This window comes from Lynx rufus, unplaced genomic scaffold, assembly GCF_022079265.1.
Source record: "Lynx rufus isolate CCGP_SWC_20201006 ecotype Redwood Valley unplaced genomic scaffold, mLynRuf1.p SCAF_3, whole genome shotgun sequence".
Lineage (NCBI taxonomy): Eukaryota > Metazoa > Chordata > Mammalia > Carnivora > Felidae > Lynx > Lynx rufus.
This window is the reverse complement of record NW_025814845.1, coordinates 8926903-8946503: the sequence shown is the minus strand read 5'-3', so window position 1 is coordinate 8946503 and position 19601 is coordinate 8926903. Positions and strand designations below refer to the sequence as shown.

General features: G+C 44.4%; 1 protein-coding gene across 4 annotated transcripts in view; it reads left to right on the top strand.

Annotated features, from left to right (window-relative positions):
* PROM1 (prominin 1) overlaps window positions 1-19601 on the top strand; it is a 103659-nt gene that overhangs the window by 18954 nt on the left and 65104 nt on the right. For all 4 annotated transcript variants that reach the window (XM_047091640.1, XM_047091639.1, XM_047091636.1 and 1 more), the window contains exon 2: window positions 18789-18844. In XM_047091640.1, the coding sequence (XP_046947596.1) occupies window positions 18789-18844 (56 nt within the window). The remainder of the gene's footprint in view (window positions 1-18788; window positions 18845-19601) is intronic.

Sequence of the window (19601 nt, the reverse complement as noted above, 5' to 3'; positions counted from 1 at the left end):
TCACTCAGGGTCATCCAGGCATTTAGAATTCTTTGCCAAAAGAAGAATGATTATTAGTGGAAAGATCTGATCATTTTCAGTTTTAGAAAGAATTACCAGAAGGTCCTGTGATGGTTTATGCCACCACCCGTAACGTGTTGGGCATTTTTAAGAATGAATTAATTGCAATGGATATAGCATGTTAGTACTTTAATATTTATTTCTGACTACTAGTGAGATGGATGGTGTTCCTATGTGTTTGTTTCCTTTGGGGGGAGTTTTTCCGTGAAATGCAGAGTTCGTCCTTTTTGTATTGATTCCACGACATCAGAAACGCTTTGCCCAATCTGTCTACAGGTAATTGCCATTAGACCATTTGGATTTAGAGAATTTGTCATGTGGGGAACATCATCTGATCAGAAATCATCATCCGACCTATTACTTCCATTGTACGGATGAGAACACTGAGGCCCGGACATAGGAAGCTTGGTTGTTTAAGCCGGTACAGCCAATGAGATCAATGAGGATCAGCAAGCAGGAAAGGGGACAGGGGATGTTGTTGCCTGGGACGGTTCTCAGCACGCGGGGAGGGGGAGGAAGTGCTGTCTTGTTGTTCAAAACAGATTCCTGGTTCTTGGAGCACAGCTGGAGCTCTCATTGAATGACTGTGCTTCTATTGACTTAAGTAAGTGAATTGCATAATTATTTGCGATGTCATTCATTGCTAATGCAACAGACACACCTGTATTTATTTCCATCTTGCAGGTAGAATACATTCATACAGAGTACACAGAAACAGAAATAAAACAAGTATTCGTTCTCCCATCCAAAGATAATCTCTGTTTACATTTTGGTCTAATGTTTTCAGACTTTTTTTTTCCTAGGCAAAGATTTTTTTGTTGTTATTGTTTTTATATAGCTAAAGTCACATTTTATCCCATATAGGATGGAAGCATGAAGTTATGACCTAGAAGAAAAGCAGAAAGGGGTGCCTGGGTGGCTCAGTCAGTTAAGCGTCCGACTCTTGGTTTCGGCTCAGGTTATGGTCTCGTGGTTAGTGAGTTCGAGCCCCACATCCGTCTCTGTGCTGATGGCATGGAGCCTGCTTGGGATTCTCTCTCTCTCCCTCTCTCTTTCTCTCTCTCTCTCTCTCTCTGCCCTTCCCCTGCTCGTGCTTTCTCTCTCGCGCGCGCGTGAAATAAATAAATAAATAAACTTAAAAAAAAGATGAAAAACAGATATTTAGATCATCTGGTTTCAAACCCGTTGGTCTCTTGCGTATGCAGATTACCAACCTGACTGTGCTTGAGGGTTTAATAATTCTTTTATTAAGATAAATGAGACTTAAAAAATAGGTTGCACATTTAAAAACTAGACTGAATTAAGCACTTAGAGCTGCAGGGAAATCATATTTTGTCTGATGTTTTATGTACCATTGGAAGGACTGGGGTTTTTAAAGTTCAACAATAATGGGGGTTTGGAATTGTGTTTTAGTTTGTAGCAAGTCTTTGATTTTCCATCCCCACCCCCTTTGGGACTTAATCAAAAAGGAACTTCTTTAAATTTTTTTTTTTTTTTTTTTTTTTTAGTTTTCATTTTAGAGCGAGAGTGCTAGCAGGGGAGGGGGCAAAAGGAAAGAGAGAGAACATCTTAAGCAGGCTCCACACTCAGAATGGAGACCCACACGGGGCTCATTTCCACGACCCTGGAATCATGACCTGAGCCAAAATCAAGAGTCAGATGCTCAACTTCTTATGAATACTACCATGACTGTATCTGTAGATTCTTTTTTCAAGGAAAATATTCTTCCTAGAAGGATGTCAGCTTCTTGGGTCTCATTTAGGTGTCTCGTTTAGGGCATATAAGTTTTACTGAGCTCTTGCCACAGGTGCGTAGCACCAGGTTAGGGGTCACAGGATCTATGTGGGAGAGAGAACTTTCCTGCTTTAAGGAAAGAATGGTTTGTAATTGAGGAGACAAATATATTTACAGAGAATAAATAGTCCAGGGAACACATAAGCTGGTAGATCATTAAAGGTCACAAGTGAGTGATGAGTTGTAGGTATTTAGTGATGAGGAAAGTCGGCTGAGAACCTCAAATTTTAACCTTAAAGGAGGGTTTTTATAGGTGGAGAAATAGCATCAAGAAGACTCAAGGGGTCATGAGGAAGGCTCGTTTTGGTTTGGGCACCAAGGAAGAAATCTGGCTGGATTAAGGGCATCTTGTTTGGAGGGAGATATGATGATATCAACTGCCTATTGATTGCTTGATATGTGCTGGGCATCCTGTTCAGGGCTTTTTGTGTATTAGTTTTCAACAGTGAGAAAATTGAGGGTCAAGAATATTAAGTGGGTCGTGCAGCATTAAGTATCAGATCTTGAATTTGAACTTAGGATCACTCGATTTGGGTGACATTCAGTTTATCATTTAAACCAGGGTATTTGAAGAGTAAAAAGGGAACACTGGTAATGATTAGGTCAGGGCCATAAGTGTGAACCAGGACTGTCTGGGCAAACCAAGAACTATGTTTGGCCACCTTGTCACCAAAAGACTGTGCTTACTTTGATTTTAATTGGAAGGATAGGGTGACATAATGGATAGCTCTAAAGGTAATTAATGGAGGCCACATAAAGGAGGTTATAGACTGATTGGTCTGGCGGCACTGTGTGGAATGGAATGGAGAGAAGAGAGATAGAGCCCAAAGGAGTAATTAGTCACTAAAAGCTTCACTGAAAGTGGGTTAGGTGTGTGATGAAGGGCTGGGATACCGGAGAGCGAGAGGAGTAAGATTTCCTGTACGTTGTTTATAATGAAAAATTTCAAACCTACCCCAGACTGGAAAGAATGATACAATGAATCACCCGACCAATTGCCCAGATGAAAAATTATCTGATTTTGTCATGTTTGCTTTATCTAATCCTTTTTTCTTTCCATTTTTTCTTTGCTGGAACATTTAAAGCAAACGTGGACATAATATCATTTCACTTCACATCTCAATGTGCATTTCTAAAAAAATATAGGCATTTCTTACTATCCACAGCATGATTACCAACCGACAAAAATTAATAAGAATTTTTAATTTTTTATTATTAATTCTCATTAAGTTGAATATCCACATTCTCCCAACTAGCTTGTTACTGATTCCTTTCTTCCCTTGAGTCAGAATCCCGACAAGAAATAAAACATTGCTGCTCTCTGAAACCATCAAAACCTCTGAGCCTAGTAAATAGGAAAATAGGTTAACTGGCTCACCGACTATTGGAAACAGTTTAGTAAAGGGAAAGTGATTATAGAGAATGATGGGATGAGATCTAGGGATGTTTCTCCTTCCAGATTTTTATTTTGAATAACTTCAAACCTTTGGAACTGTTATAAGAATCCTACAAACAAGCACCTGTAGAGCCCTTACCTAGATTCATCAGTTGCTAATATTTTGCCACACCTCTAAATTACTCCAGAAGAAAAAGCCATTCTCCTGGGGGCACCTGCGTGGCTCAGTTGGTTAAGCGTCTGACTCTGGACTTCGACTCAGTTCATGATCTCATGAGCCTTGCCTCAGGCTCTGCTCTGACAGTGTGGAGCCTGCTTGGGATTCTCTCTCTCCCTCTCTCTCTGCCCCTTCCTTGCTTGAGTGCTCTCTCTCTCTCTCTCTCTCTCTAAATAAATGAATAAACATTTAAAAAGATAAAAAAGAGGAAGTTATGTAACAAGGATTTGAAACAAATAAGTATATGTTGTGCTTGTCTTGGGGTTTGGAGAGTTGTCTTTGGGGGCCACCAGGTTCCCGCTAATCCCAGGACTCTGGCCTCATGTCTGCCGTGAGGAGGAACTGGAAGTGTTCACGTGCAGGGCTCGCTAAGCCAGGGTCAGAGGTTGGGTCCTCACTGTGTCCTTTCTCCCTGAAGTTCCTTCCTTCCACTTAATACATGTCTACTTCTCTTTTAAGCCACAGTTCAAATATCGTCTGCTCGGGTAAATCTTTGTTTAGTCTCCACAGGCTCCTCCCCCCCACCTAGCCTGCTGACTTTGAACCTCCTAGGACCACATCTGAGCACCCCCATTTCATCTGATTCACTTCCATATCTTCCCAACAGACTGTGAGCCCATTAACAGGGTGGATTGCATCTTTTCATCTCTGTATCCTTAGCACCCAGAACAGGGTCTGGGACATGTTCATTCCTGTTGAGTCTCTTTGTGAGTATAGTGCAACCATGTCAGTATGAGAAAACTGAGGGCCCGAGGCAGGTAAGGAACTTGCCCAGTGTGGAGCCTGTTTGGGATTCTCTTTCCCCTCCTCTCTCTGCCCTTCCCCCACTTGTACTGTCTCTGTCACTCTCAAAATAGGTAAAAAAAAAAAAAAAAAAAAAAAAAAAAAAAAAAAAAACTTATATTAAAAAAAAAAGAAAGAAAAGACAAGAAAAGCCCAGAGGTCTATCTTTTCATAAACTACCACTAGACCTACTGCTTCCTCCCCTACCACGGCCACCATCACCGCCATCACCACCACTATTTGGGGGCATTTATTTTGTGTCAGGTACCATTTCCAAGTGCTTTACACATACCATTTACCTTGCTTAGGATAGTCGAGCAAGGTAAGTATGATTCCCCATTTCACAGATGAGAACATGGGAGCATAGAGAACTGAAGCCGGTGGCCTGAGTCAGTCTACGTGCCCTTGGGCAGCAAGGCCAGCCCTGGCCTCTGAAGCTGCCCAGAGTTGTGTAGTGAAAAGTGATCCTGAGTTTGAATTCCTGCCCCACTGAGTGATGTAATGCAACCCACTCAGCCTTCCTAAGGCCCGGCTTCCCCATTTGGGAATAGGAATGATGTCCCATCCCCTCCTACATTTGCTGGAAGGTGAGACGGCCACCTTGAGTCGTTCATGATCTTTTTGATAAGGTCACAAGTAGTTGCCGTCTGTCCATTTTACGGGTGCAGAAGTTGAGACCCAGAGAGTTTTTGTAATTTGGTCCACGTTCAAGCCAGCCACAGAGCTTCCAAGTGCTGGAGGCAGACCTTGAAGCCAGCTCCGGCTGATGCCAAGTCCCCGCGCTTCCTGCTCTGCCACATGGCCCAAAGCACTTAGCTCAGTGGGTAATTCATGGTGACAGCTAATATTCTCCTCTCATCCCCCTCTCTTTCTTCTAAGGCACACTGAGAAACTTAGAAGATAGAGTAGGGGAATACAATCCATAGGTTAGAGACTCGGATAGAGCAGGACAGGTTATCATAATTCCTATAGAATTGCCACTAGGGCTGATTTGTGGTAAAAAAAAAAAAATCAAAACTAATTTAGGGAGAGTAGAACCCTCTTGTTCAACAATATGACTGATAGTTAGTTGGTTAAAGTTGGTAAATATTGGGAATCCTAAACATTTTACACACTTTCATGAAACATTTTATTTTACCCTGAGGTATAAATGTAAATTCCCCCCAACAACCTATGTTTAACTTCCTGTCAGAAAGTTCTCTACCATCTGAATGATCTCTGGGTCCGAATCTCTCTTGACAGTGGGTCATTTGTTTTTCTTTCTTGTGTGTGTGTGTCTTGTAATTTTTCACTGAATGCTGGACATCCTGTGTAGACTGGTAGAAAGTGGGGTGAATTGTCTTTACCCATGGATGTGGACATGATTTCCATCCCATCAGGCTGTTGTGTGGGGGACTGAGTCCTTCTGGTTAGGAGTTGAGCTGGCCTGGGTCAGTTTGTTACTGCTGTCACCTCCAATGGGCCACAGGCTTTAAATTCCTCACCTTGTGTGTGGTGTGGGGCCTGGTGTGCTGGAGGGTGTCACTCAGTGTTCTTGCTTCACCCTCAGCTTTCAACAGTCACTGCTTACCTGTGGCACAGAGAGCCCTGCTTTTTCTCCCATGGTGGAGGTACCTGTCACTTGGTGCCAGGCTCATGGCGGGTCTCTGTTGAACTGGTCCAGCTTCAGGCATAGGCAGGCCATGTGCCACTGAGCCTGGGGAGTGGGGCTTTCTCTTTGTTCCTGTACCTTCTCCCATGACAGCCAAACTCCTGCTTGGAATCTGTACTGGTCTGGGGAGGAGCATGTTTTTGCCCTGATCCCAACAGTAGTGTGCCTCGGAGTGGTTTCGTCCCCAGGGACAGAGGGGCTTTGCTTCTGCCCTGTCCCCCAGCAGCAATAAGCCTTTACCTGTATCCTATAGGTGGGAGGGCTTCCGCCTCTTCCCCACAAGCAGATGAGTTTTACTTTTGCCCCCCATCCTAGGAACAATGGAGTTTTGCCTTGGCCATAGGACTGAGAGAGTTCCCTGCCTCTCACTCAGTGGCTCTGAATCTTTTGCTTTGTTGGAGAGAAAGGCCTAGGGAAGTATGTGGGCTCCGTGCCTGTCCTCAGCTGCAGCCCTCCACTTCCTGTATACCTATGCCACCAGGGAGACTTTCTCCCGTCACTTGCCCTGCCCCAGTTGCTCTCATGAGCACCCACTGGGGGCTCGCAAGCAAATGCAAATTCCTCATTATTTCCGAGCCTTCTGGGCCCACAGTGGACATGCCAGCCACACTCAGCCTTAAGAGCTTGTCAGCATTTTCAGTGATTTCTGTTCACCAGACCACCAAAAGGGAAACAGGTTGTGTATCCCTTGTCTCTCCTCAGAGGGGCTTGGCGCTCTGTGTGGAATTGACTGCTTTGCAGGCTCAGCTGTCTGGGGGGGGCCCATGAAAAGCCATAACAGGGGTTCCTGGGTGACTCAGTCTGTTAAACGTCCGACTTCGGCTCAGGTCATGATCACACGGTTCATGGATTCGAGCCCCATGTCAGGCTGTGTGCTGACAGCTCAGAGCCTGGAGCCTGCTTTGGATTCTGTGTCTCCCTCTCTCTCTGCCCCTCCCCTGTGCGCTCTCTCTCTCTCTCTCAAAAATAAGTAAACATTAAAAAAATTATTTTTAAAGCCATAACATCGTCTTTCATCTAGCTAGTTCTTCTTGCTGGTGGGAGGGACACTGCTTTGCAGATTCCTACATCCTTAATATCAGGTGAGTGTGAGTCTCCCGATTGGAATTTCCCTGTCAACACAACTTTTATGATTTCCAGTCTGGATTTTATTCAAGTAACGAGAATTTATGGTGTAGACTCAGTGCTGATATTTTTTCCCCTAGATTTTTGCTGGTTTTCACGCTGAGCTTTTTCAGTTGTGTCCCCTACGTTGAATGCAACAGATCTTTTCTTTCTAAGACCCCTCGTCTTTACTGAGCTTTTAAAAACATTCAACTTAGAATTTATATAAACAGCAACGTTTGCTCTTTATAGTCATTCTTTATCTGTTTACATAATATTCAGTTAAGTGATGCAATTCCATCAAGGACAACTAGCAGAAAGCGCTCTGGGGACAAAGACAAGAGCGTCTTGGAGAACCTACAGCTTCACTGCACAAGCAGAGGGGGTGGACACACAACCACAAAAAAAGTTGGTTCTGGTACATTATTAACAAAACACTAGAAGAGTGTATGTTGCCTGAACCAAACACTTATCGGGACAAAATTGGGCTTCTCTAGATCTTGAATATCTCATTATTACTTTTCCAAAGACTATTTATTGGGAAGCATGGACAATTTTGCGGATTTCAGCCTCATTTCTTTTCCAGTTTTTTGGTGACAAACTGTATGTGTTTGAAACGCTGTAGAAGTGGCCCCAGGCTACACAAGATAACGGTAAAATCTGACTTACATTTACAGGAAGTAGCATGTTTAACTTGATAGTGTTAAGAATTATGGGTTTTTTTTTAAGTTTATTTATTTATTTTTGAGAGAGGGAGGGAGCAGCAGAGAAAGAGGAGAGACAGAATCCCAAGCAGTTTCCACGCTGTCAGCGCAGAGCCCGACATGGGTGGGGCTCCATCCCATGAACCATGACATCATGACCTGAGCTGAAACCAAGAGTTGGGCACTCCACCGACTGAACCACCCAGGCACCCTAACAATTGTGTTTTTTAATGTCATTTTTGAGGGAGAAGGGGGTGGAAGAGCCTGTAAGTAAGAGTACTTTGTTTAAAAAATTGCTAAATATTCTTTCAGAAATTCCTGGGAGCTCAAAAAACCTTCGGGAAAACAAAAGTCCCCCTCTGCTCTGCCCCTGGTCCCTCTCTGTCCCCAGTCGGGAAGACCCCATTGCCAACAGCTGAGCCTTCTGTCACAAGGCAGGACAAAGTGGGGTTTAGCGGACCCACGTTCTCACGGGCGCGTATGTGAGATTATGAGGGCCCCGGTGCAGAACAAAAGATTTCATGCACGTTGTGTTCCTTTCCAAGATTCTTGTGGCAAACTTTCCCCAACAAACAGCAGAGACAAAGGCGGCGAATGGAGTTACGCTTTCCAGGAATGTCTCAGGGAAGGAAACGAACCAAAAAACTTCAGGAATCGACAGAGATTTTGACCGTGTTCCCTGCTCCCCTCCCTGGATTCACGGGTGGTGGCAACACAGCCCCTAGTCCATCCCAGGAACAGAGACCCCTCCCCACACCCCTCCCAGCACTGAGGCCGGGGGACCCACATGCAGCTTCATCGAGGGCCCTGGGCCCCAGGAGACCCCAGAAGTTTCCCTCCGCCTGTGCGACCGGAGCTCCCACCTCCTCTAAAGGAATTCAAGGTGATTTAAGGGCAGGCCGGGCCACATGCTAAGGGTTAAGACGAAACCCCAGTGCACAATCAGTGTGAGCACATAGCAAGGAGAAAGCTGCAGGGGCCAGAATGGTCCCAGATGTTTTCCCAAGAATAGCTTCCCGGGCAGCACTTTTCCCAAGCTCTTTTCTTGGAGCCTGAGTCAGTGCCATCAAATTCTACTGCAAGCCAACGTGCCTCATTGCTTCTGCGAGAAGCCACTCCAGTCAATTAAAGGAGAACCACACAGAGTCTTGTGTTGACAGCTGTAATGAAGGAAATAGCAAAGCAAGGGTGTTCACACTGTATTTTAAACAAAGGAAAAGGGGACTCACCTTCCGGAAAACTTTATGTACTCGGAGGCAGGGGGAGTACATTTGATAAGTTCCAATGGACCCCGCGGCTTGGCTCCCAAATTTCTGAAGCATCAATCCCCGTATTAAAAAGCAAACCAGAGTCTCGTCTTGTTGCCGGAGGACTGGAACCATATAATGAAGTGCTCCGTGCAATTGAAAAGTACAGGACGGTTGCCGCACGAAATGATTCTTCAAATGCATATCCCTGGAGCACTAAATTCAGACAGGCTCTTGGCAACCATTCCAGAAGGAAGTGTGTTTCATTCGGGGAATCTGATGAACTCCCGGACCAGAGGCACTTGCATTGTTTAGGTCCCCAGATCACTTCTTTAGGCTCAGCCTCGCTCACATCAGCCACAGGAAGACGTGAGCCAAGCTCTGGGCAGAGGGTGTTCATCTCAGTGTCAGAGGACAGCAAACACATAAAAGCGACCAGAGCTTCAGGAAGATGGGCCTTGCTAGGTACATTCTTCAGGGAAGAAATTAACCATGCAAGTGCCACACAGATTTCGTTCCGCTCCTTTTGATGGACATCTTTTCAAATGGCATTTATTTGCCTGCCTCGTAGTTTAGCGCACACCAACTTAAGTCAGTGTGGGGGCTGGTTAAGGAAAATCATTCAGGATCAGTTGTCCTCTGAGACTACATGTGATCCCCTGCCCTTGCACTCACTGGGCCCCCGATTGCGGTCCTTTGGCACAGCTTGTCAGTAGTTGCCGTTAGTGACAGTGAGTCTCCCTGCTCTGTAAGAGGGCTGCTCAGATATGCTCGGTTCCAGTACAGCTCTGGGGCGGGACCCTTCTATGGCTAACACAGCTGGCTGGGGCAGGGCTGTGGTCTTCTGGGCCCACTTGGCCGGGCTCTGGCACCCAGCGATTTAATGAAACCCTAATCGAGGTGTTGCCATAAAAGTATTTTATCGATGTGATTGACATCTACAATAAGTTGATTTTAAGTGAAGGAGATTACCCTCCATAATGTGGGGGGGGGGGGGGGCTCCTCCAATCAGCTGAAAGGTCTTAAGAGCAAAAACTAAGATTTCCCCAAGAGGAAGAAATTCTGCTTTGAGACTGTAACATGAACCCCTGTCTGAGTTCCCAACCTGCTCTAAAGATTTCAAACTGTCTGACCCCCATAATCTCTTTTAAAAACCCTCGGGGCGCCTGGGTGGCTCAGCCGGTTAAGCGTCCGACTTCGGCTCAGGTCACGCTCTCACAGTTCGTGAGTTCGAGCCCCGCGTCGGGCTCTGTGCTGACAGCTCCGAGCCTGAAGCCTGCTTCCAATTCTGTGTCTCCCTCTCTCTCTGCCCTGCCCTGCTGACACTCTGTCTCTCTCAAAAAGTGAATAAACGTTCACCAAAAGATTAAATACATACATACATACATAAATCTCCTCCTCTCTCTCTCTCTCTATCTCCTTGCTCATTGATGCTGTTTCTTTGGCGAACCCCGACTGACACAGGCAATCATTTTCAATGTCTGGGGACTGGGGGGCAGGGAATGTGTAGCTGGGGTAAAGCCTACCCCTCCACTCCCCATTTCAGTCACTGAAGAATCGAATCAGCCAGGTTCCCCCCTGACCCCCATATCTTGAGGCAGAGTCTGTGATCACCAAGTGCTTTCTCTGGAGGACCCACACTATGTGTAGGTGGTGTAATTTTGTGAGACAATGACTCCTCCTCATGTACCCTAAGGGTACAGTTTGGAGATGGAGTGGTTGGCATGAGTCTACCTTGAAATAAGAGAGGAGCTTTCTTTTACCGTAACTCACCTCCATTCTGGCCAGTGGACTCATACTCAAAAATGGACCTTGGCTTCACATCCAATTGGTATTCATGTGCCTTAAGTTAAAACATCTAAGGCATGATTATCCTGGTTTGTCTCTTTCAACCAACCTATCGGATATCAGAACTGATCATACTTACTGTGCTGGCTTAATGTAGTTTTAAACATATTTCATGCAATGAGTTGGCTCCTTAAACATTTTTCTTGATAAAAGGTGAACTGAACCAAATAATCCAAATAACCAGAAGATTTCCGATTTGTTCACATTGAAATATTTCCCTGACACGAGAAGAAGTAAATGTTCATTCATTGGAACTCTGAATGGAAGTTCTAAAACACAAAAACAAAACCCAGCAAGCTGAGCCCAGTGAGGGAAGACAAGATTCAACCACAGTGTGTTTCCTGTCTGTAGGTCTAAAGACCCCTTCATGTGGGAGCTCTGGAGAAAGTGCAAGGGCCGCGTAGGAACCACATAAATGTTCACAGTTTCACCAACTAACTTGTCATCTTGATGACAATCTGCCTTCTGCTCCAGAAAGAGCCCCCTGGCCCTGGGAGCTGGTGGTCTCAACCCATCTAAGCAGCCATGTTGTGCCCATGACTCTTGGAGATGGTCCCAAGATCTTAAGCCAACTTAGTCTTAACTCCTTTTCGATGCAAACTTCCCAGGATCACACTGTAACCTGAGAGCATTTTCCTTAAATATTTTGGTGGTAGACACACGCCTGAATCAGCGTGTTTTGAACATGTGTTTTCTAGATTAGGAAAATTCAGTTGGTAGTGAAGCTGTTGAAGGGCGTATGGAGATTTAAGGCAGGGCTGTGGATGTTTTCCAGAGCTTTTGTAGACCCACAGATGAGAGCAGTTAGAAAGATGCTGTATCTGAGCTACCTTGTACCACGTTTTATAGTGATATTTCTGGGTTTGAATGCCTTTCCATGCATTCTCTTTTATAAACACAGAAAGCTCAACCTTTTAATGAAGATGTCTTTTGAAATCTATGTCTGCATTAGTGCCAACATAATGGCTTCACCAAACCTCAGTCTGCTGTGTTATGTGTATGTGTACCTGCTCCTGAGAAAAACGAGTTAACCTTTGTTTCGTCAAAGCTGGCAAGACAGGGAACAGGTAGAGGATGCCTGCAGCACAAAAATGTTGGGAGTCTTCATTGGCTAAGGCTTTTTTCAGTTAGGGAACCTGACACCATTTTTTATAACCAACAAGCCCAAATTTTGATGAAAAATGCTGTCTAATGGTCTGATATAGAAGTGATGGAGTGGAGAGGTCCTAGGACTCTGGCTCCCTCCATCTAATGGGCCTTCTATCACCATGGGCTTCAGGATTCTCCACTAGGTCCTTTGTATTTGGCTGGGAGACGGGTAAAGAGGGTGTGCATGCAAACCTCTTGTGGGAGGTTTTGGAGGCCGGGTCTAGAAGCGTTGTGCCCGCACACCTGCCCATGTTCCATTGGCCAGGACTCAAGTCATATGTCCCATCTAAGTGCTTGGGGGCTGGGGAATGTAGTCAAGCAGTGGGCCAAGGAAAATGAGGTGACACATGGGTTCTTCTGGGCATTCATATTCTGTACCACAAGCTGAAGGACAGGAAAAGGCAGAGCATGAAAAGGTACAGAATGGAAGTAGGAGACGCTAATGTTTCCATGTTAGTGGATCATATACAAACACCATACTGAACATTTCTCATAGGGCAGAATGCCTCTGTTTCTTCCACACCCTGCGTAATACCAGCACATCTGCGAAGTTAATACTTTTGAACTGTCCAGGGTTGTGTTTTATCTGCACTTGTCAGGCATTCCACTTGGTGCCTACCTGCCCCTTGTCCCCTCAGGAATTTAGTCTAGAGTTGGGGGGGGGCAAGTTGTCAAATTGATGTTTAAGAGCTTACAGAGGGGCGCCTGAGTGGTCAGTCAGTTAAGCGTCCCACTCTAGATTTCAGCTCAGGTCCTGATCTCACAGTTAATGGGATCTAGCCCCACGTCGGGCTCTGCACTGTCAGCACAGAGACTGCTTGGGGTTCTCTCTTTCCCTCCCCCCCTCTCATCCTCTCTCTCTCTCTCTCTCTTTCTCAAAAATAAATAAATAAACTTAAAAAAGATTTAAGAGCCTGCAGAAAGTCTTTCGTGCCTGGAAAGAAATGACTAAAGTTTTAATTAACGCTTAATTATGAAAGTTTTACAGTCACAAACTTAACTTTTGTAGGTTTCTAAGTTGAACTTGAATATCATTTTATGCTACTTTTAGTAAAAACTTGAACAATCTCTTTCAATTTGACAGTGTTGATTTCATGCACAAAATACTAGATTAAGTCACTCTTAATAGAGAGCCCCACACACTACTGGAGTCTCAGACAATGCCACTGGAGGTCAAAGAGGGACACTGTGGTGTCTCCACAAGGGAACATTTCACACTGTTTATGCCCTTAGTTAATCACATTTCCAAGAAAACACTTCAAGTGCCTGAAAGAGAGCTTACTTTGTGTGTGTGTGTGTGTGTGTGTGTGTGTGCGCGCGCGCTCGCGGGTGTGGGTTTAATTTTCATTAATAAGAGTTCTGAGTACAAATACATCTAACTTGACATTTAGAAAAAAATGAGTCAGGGGCATCTGGGTGGCTCAGTCAGTTGAGCGTCCAACTTTGGCTCAGGTCATGATCTCACAGCTCATGAGTTTGAGTCCCGCACGGGGCTCTGCGGTGACAGTTCAGAGCCTGGAGCCTCCTTTGGATTCTGTGTCTCTGTCTCCCTCTACCCCTCCCCCACTTGTGCTCTGTCTCTCTCAAAAATAAATAAACATTCTTTTTAAAAATTTAAAAAAGAAAAGGAAAAAAAAGGGTCATTTTCTAAGATTTGTCTGCAAAGAAAAACCTGTTCTGTATGTTTTAATCTCTCAATTTTGATGTTTAACACCATAGTGCTTCCAAGTTTACCACTTAATTTTTGGTTTCATTTAAAAAATTCTAGTTAAAGAGACTAGAAAACATCAGGTAGAGAGGAGCAAAAGACTAATTAAAATGACCTGCACATAAAACTTTACTAAACTTTTTTAAAAGGCTTTAAAATAAAACAAGCCAAGATTAGAATACTTTGGCAGAAAAATTACCAGCTATGAACAAAATAACATTCCAAAATATATTTTCTCAAGAACTGCATTACAAATAATATTGTTTTACATAGATTAAGAATGGCTTGCCACATACTAAATGTTTATTTATATCAGATATAAAAATCTCTTTAAAAAAACTTTTAAATATAATTTAGCACCTTTGAGAGATTCTGTTCCCAGTAAATGGCAGGAACACACTTTAGAAGCTATCAGGTAGCGTATCTTTTTAATTAGAGACCTAGCCAGGTAAGTCTCATTAAATAGATAGCAACGAGATCTTTGTGAGAGCACGTAAGTTCGTCACAAATCCGACGAATCAACTGCCAATAGCAGGTTTGGGGTTTTTTTGTTTGTTTGTTTGTTTTATGTTGTCTATCCAAGGGTGCCTGGGTGGCTCAGTTGGTTAAGCATCTGACTTTGGTTCAGGTCATGATCTTGCGGTCCGTGAGTTCGAGCCCCGTGTCCAGCTCTGTGCTGACAGCTCAGAGCCTGGAGTCTGCTTTGGATTCTGTCTCCCTCTCTTTGCACCTTCCCCACTAGCACTCTGTCTCTCTTTCTCTCCCAAAAATAGACATTAAAAAAATTGTCTATCCATTTTACAAGAGAACGTTCCAAGAGTAGAATTTTATTTTGCCTAGCTTGGACCAGAACCTACATGTGTATTAAAAGAAGCCAGTTAGGAAACAGAAATATCTTACTTAGTCAAAGATGTGTTTCGACTAAGATAAGGAAGATGGATTTTTTAATATATGGATCCTGCACAAGGCACTTTTCTTATTTTATCTTACTTGTATGGCTTCAGACATCAAAAAAAATTCATAGAGAAATTATTCATACACACACACAGCAAAAAACCACACAACCAACCAACCACACCCAAGCAACTTACTTTCTAAGTTGATGGTGTGACACAAGAGGTCAGAATTAGCCCTGGCTGCTACCTTTCTTAATTTCCATCATCACACGAAATTTAAAATTAAGTCCCAGGTAAGAGGGCATTGCACCATCTAAGAGTTGAATGAAGAGAGGCTCATAGCCACCATCATTCTGGAAAGACCCACAGAGCCCCTTTATGGGACCAGATGCTGGGAAACAATCTACCATGACAAGAGCTTCTTCGTTCACTGGAGTCCATATTTCCCTCCTGCTATATCTTAAGAGACAACTGTTATGTTGTGAAAAGAGCATGGGATTTCTATAGTGGAAAATGAATTGCCACATGGGAAAGGTGGCCAGATAACTCCCTGAGTTCAGGGCAGGGAGAATCTTTCCTTGGCCTCTGGGAGTTGTCTGGCCCATGCTAAGTGCCTATCAGGCTCTGTCAGAACAGACCCTCCCTCGGTTTAGGAAGGACAAGGTGGCCATTGTTGTCCACACTGAGGTCTCACAGAGGTCAGGATAACACTGTAGTGATCCAAATGCTACTGGCTACCTCGCTCACCAGGCAATACGAGGAACTAGTCACAGACCTCAGGGATCCCGTCTGATCTACAAAAAGGAGGCAACACTTTTTTTTTTGGATGTTATGTTTCTGCAGCATCAGTACCACAAACGGTGCTGGATCCCTGGAACTTTCTGGGAATGTAGGAGATCCAGAGGTAGAGATTGGTTCCATTGGAAGCTGGCCAGGAGGACAGAGACAAAGACAAAGGATTGTAGTGCAGCCAGACCCCCAAGCAGGGGCGGCGGGGGAGGGGGGGGAGGGGAGCAGAAGTGGGACCCTGGGTCTTCCACACGCTTTCTGAGATGGACCATAATCGATTAAAAGTTCTCAACAGCGACGAACGTGTTAGAACTGAGATGGAGTTTCCTAGTGGCGGGGGGGGCGGGGGGGTGCTCATGAGTTCCCGCGTGAGGCGTGAACAGCAGAGTTAATGCCACGACCTCACAAATGAAGATGCTGGGCTGCATCCTACAGGCCTTGTGCTGATGTTCATTTACCCGGATTGAGAGCCACTTAGAGATCCACAGGGAAGGCAGAGGAAAAATGGATATGGTGGATGCTCATTTTGTGTTCTTGTGACAGGGTACACTGTCACAGGGAGGGAGGGAGGGAGGATGAGCAAAAGGACTGAGGCCTCCAAGGCCGATGACCTACAGCCTCTAACCCCGTGCTGGCCAGTACAGAGGCCATGGCCTCGTGTGGCCCCTGAGCACCTGAATTATAGCTGGTCTGAACTAAGATGTACTGAGCACATCTATACCAGACCTGAATACTTAGTGACTGTAAAACAGCTCATTAATATTTTTATATTGATGGCATACAGAAATGACAGTGTATTGCGTATATCTGGATTAAGGGCAGCATATTATTAAAATTAATGTAAAATAAACTAATCACCCATTTCTTTTCACTTTTTAAATGTGGCTACTAGGAAATTTGAAATTACTTGTATGGCTTGTAATATATTTCTATCAGGCAGCGCTGCCCTAAACCAGAGGGAGGGAGAACATTCCTGCCCCCAAATCTCAGACGGGTGCTTGGTCCTCACGGCAAAGATCAGTTTGGCAGAGAGATGGGGCCAGCTGGCAGACAAAGGGCAGGGGTCAATTGTCAGTAAGGAGTGTCATTTGGTGTAGCTGGGACCCTTCTTCAGCACCCGGGACCACCGGTGTACTTGGGAGGGGCTGGGGATCTTCCGGCAAATGCTGGGAGCATCTGTTTGGCACTGGAAGACTGGCACTGTCTCACTGGGGCCGTGGCCAACGTGTGATCCATGTGTCCCGTATTCACTGGCCTCCACATAGTCTGTTAGAGTCGCACCTGCTTCATGTGTTCAAGTGTGGTGAGAACGATGCGGTAAAATCCCACGTCTGTCAACCCCATGGAAGCAGATTTTGCAAAATTCTAATTGTTGCTTAAATGCTCTAATTTCATCATTGGCAACAAGTCCTGTGAGTCGCCCTCTCGAAGTTGTGGGCTCCACTCCCTCCATTTTAAGGAAAGTGTCTCCAAAATCCTCAAGTCTGAATAACCGTGGTTCGTCTCTCTGTCTTTTCTTCTGCGTGAAAATCGCGCTCCGTGAGAAATGTGGTGAGTTTAGCTCCCAACTCAAGACCAGCACCCAGTGCTCTTTCTGGAGTCAGCTGGAAACGGGTGTGCAACAAAAGCACCTTACGCACACTGCCGTTTCCTCGCACAGAATAATAAAAAGATGGCTGCTCACAGTTTGAAGTTTAATACAATTACGAGTTTTTAATGCTCCATCAAGATTATTCTCTTTTTAAAAAAAATGTTTAGTTTTGAGAGAGAGAGTGCAAGCGAGTGAGCTGGGGAGGGGCAGAGAGAGTCGGGGACAGAGAATGTGAAGCGGGCTCTGCACTGACAGCAGAGAGCCCAAGGCGGGGCTCGAACCCACAAACTGTGACATCATGACCTGAGCTGAAGTCGGACGCTATGGTTGTAATAATCCTCGAGATCATTCTTGTGACTTGGGCCTCTATTTCCCATGAGTTGATGGCAGCGAAGAATAGAATGGATGCTATGTGGTTCCTGCTAAATCACAGCAGTCTTTGCCACCGTTGTTTTTGCACCCTGAGTACAAATATCAACACGGTGGAAAGGCGGATCACATCTTCTGCTTCCTCCTCGTGGGCACCCTGAACATATCTTGACGATTCCAAGGGGCCCGCGGACCACATTCAGAGATGTGCCCACCGAGGCCAGTGGGGGATGCCCACCTCTTACCTGGTCACTGTGACCTGAGAGGAAGGAGGGGGCGGCTCCCCGGAAGAGATTCAAAGTTCTCATTTGGTCATCGGTGGACATTTTCATCCAATGAAATCTAGAACAGAAGCCTAATCTGTACAACAAACCAAAGCAAAGTGGCTAGCTCAAGGCTGGAGGAGATCTGCGGGGTTGAGCAGACTCAGATTTCTCCCGTCCTTGGGTCTCCCTGACGTCCCTTGGAGGAATGAATAACTAGGACTCCCAGTACCCTAGGGATAGGGTAAGCATCCCAAACCTACCAGTTTGATCCCTGCTCCTACAGCACACCTTTTAAAGATCTGCTCCATTTAGTTTGCAGGTCATTGCATTTAGTCTGTGCAGGTCGGAAGTTATTTTCCAAAAAGCCCTGCAGGGAGGTGGCCGGCATGTAAATCTATACTCCTTGCTTTAAATAAGCATTCACAACAAGTTTTCCTTTGCGCCCCTTGTAGTACACTTTAGAAGTGATGTATACAGGATACAGCCACAGCATTCCAGAAGCTCATTCCCAGGGTGAATTACAATGTGCAGCGTGAGAAGGACCCTGGGGCAGAAAAATGACGACCCACCTGGGCCTTGGTCTGGCCTCCTCACACATCCCAGATTTTAGACAAGTTATTCTCTCTGTCTGGGCATCAGTCATGGCATATCATTGCTAGATTGGTGAGTCAGGATAAGAGGGGAATCCTAACCTATATGAGAATTTGGAAATGCCCAAAATGAACATGGCAGGAAAAATACCATTTTGCATATTATTTCAGGTTTTCATGCACTGCTTGGATTAATTGCAAGGTTCTTTTTATTTGTAAAATATTATGTAAATGTAGAATTACCAAAGAATAAGTTGCATTTGTGGTTCCAAAAAATTAAGAGTGAGCAATTTCGGTGTAACGTTTTATCAGTAATTGTTAATGACCTATACGCTGGTAAATATCAAGGTGTCTTGTGAGAAACCGAAAACTCAAAAATGGCAACTGTCTGATTCCACCACTGCTAAATAGTAAGTCAAAAATATTTGCCCTCCATTCTTTGCTTCTGTTTAGAGCCTCATTAGCTTAATTATTTACCTACCTTAAGAAATAGAAATAAAATGATAAGAATACTACATAGAGGTACAATAATTTGTAAGCATATATAAAATTTATTTTCTAAACATACATGTTGTGTTTTTACTGTAAAAGTAACCTTGCTATTCTTTCGTGACTTTTTCCCCCAGATATTTTAAGAAAAATTCTACAGAAGAAGTTTGACCTCTCAACTGATTATGAGAAGGTAATTTTTATTGATACATTTGTTAGTAAAAATAAGTGTGAACAAAATTTTGGTTGACTTGAAAGTAAATCTTTAAGCAATCAGTTCACCTGTGAACTTTATAATTTTCTTTGACTAAGAACTTTTATGGAATATTGAAACATCTTATAAATCCCCTTTGATTTCTAAAGCAGAAATTCCAAAAGTAGCGTTTGAAAAAACATTCACCTTTTAAGCTGTATGTATTTCTGTATTTAAAAACTGAAATTTCCTTAAGGGAAGTAATGGGGTAGGGTTTTTTTAGCTAAGGGAGGAGAGAACTCCCAGACTAAGTAGAATTGTTTGACCATTTCTAGAAACAGGGATGTGTACTTTGTTTCAAAATACAGTTTGGTAGGGGTGCCTGGGTGGCTCAGTCGGTTGAGCTTCCGACTTTAGCTCAGGTCATGATCTCACGCTCATGAGTTCGAGCCCCGCGTCGGGCTCTGTGCTGACAGCTCAGAGCCTGGAGCCTGCTTCAGCTTCTGTGTCTCCCTCTCTCTCTCTGCCCCTCTCCCACTCGTTCTGTCTCTCTCTCAAAAATAAATAAAAACATTTAAAATTTTTTAAAAAATAAAATACAGTTTGGTAAAAAGCAGCTTCACATTGGAACAGGTGTATTGAGAGCTCTGTGTGTGCACTTGCCTGGGCTAAGGATAAGGAAAATCGCCCTTGATCTCAGGAGGCAAAGAGCCAGATGGCAGAGACCATACCTGATTGTTTAAAGAAGTAGAAGGAG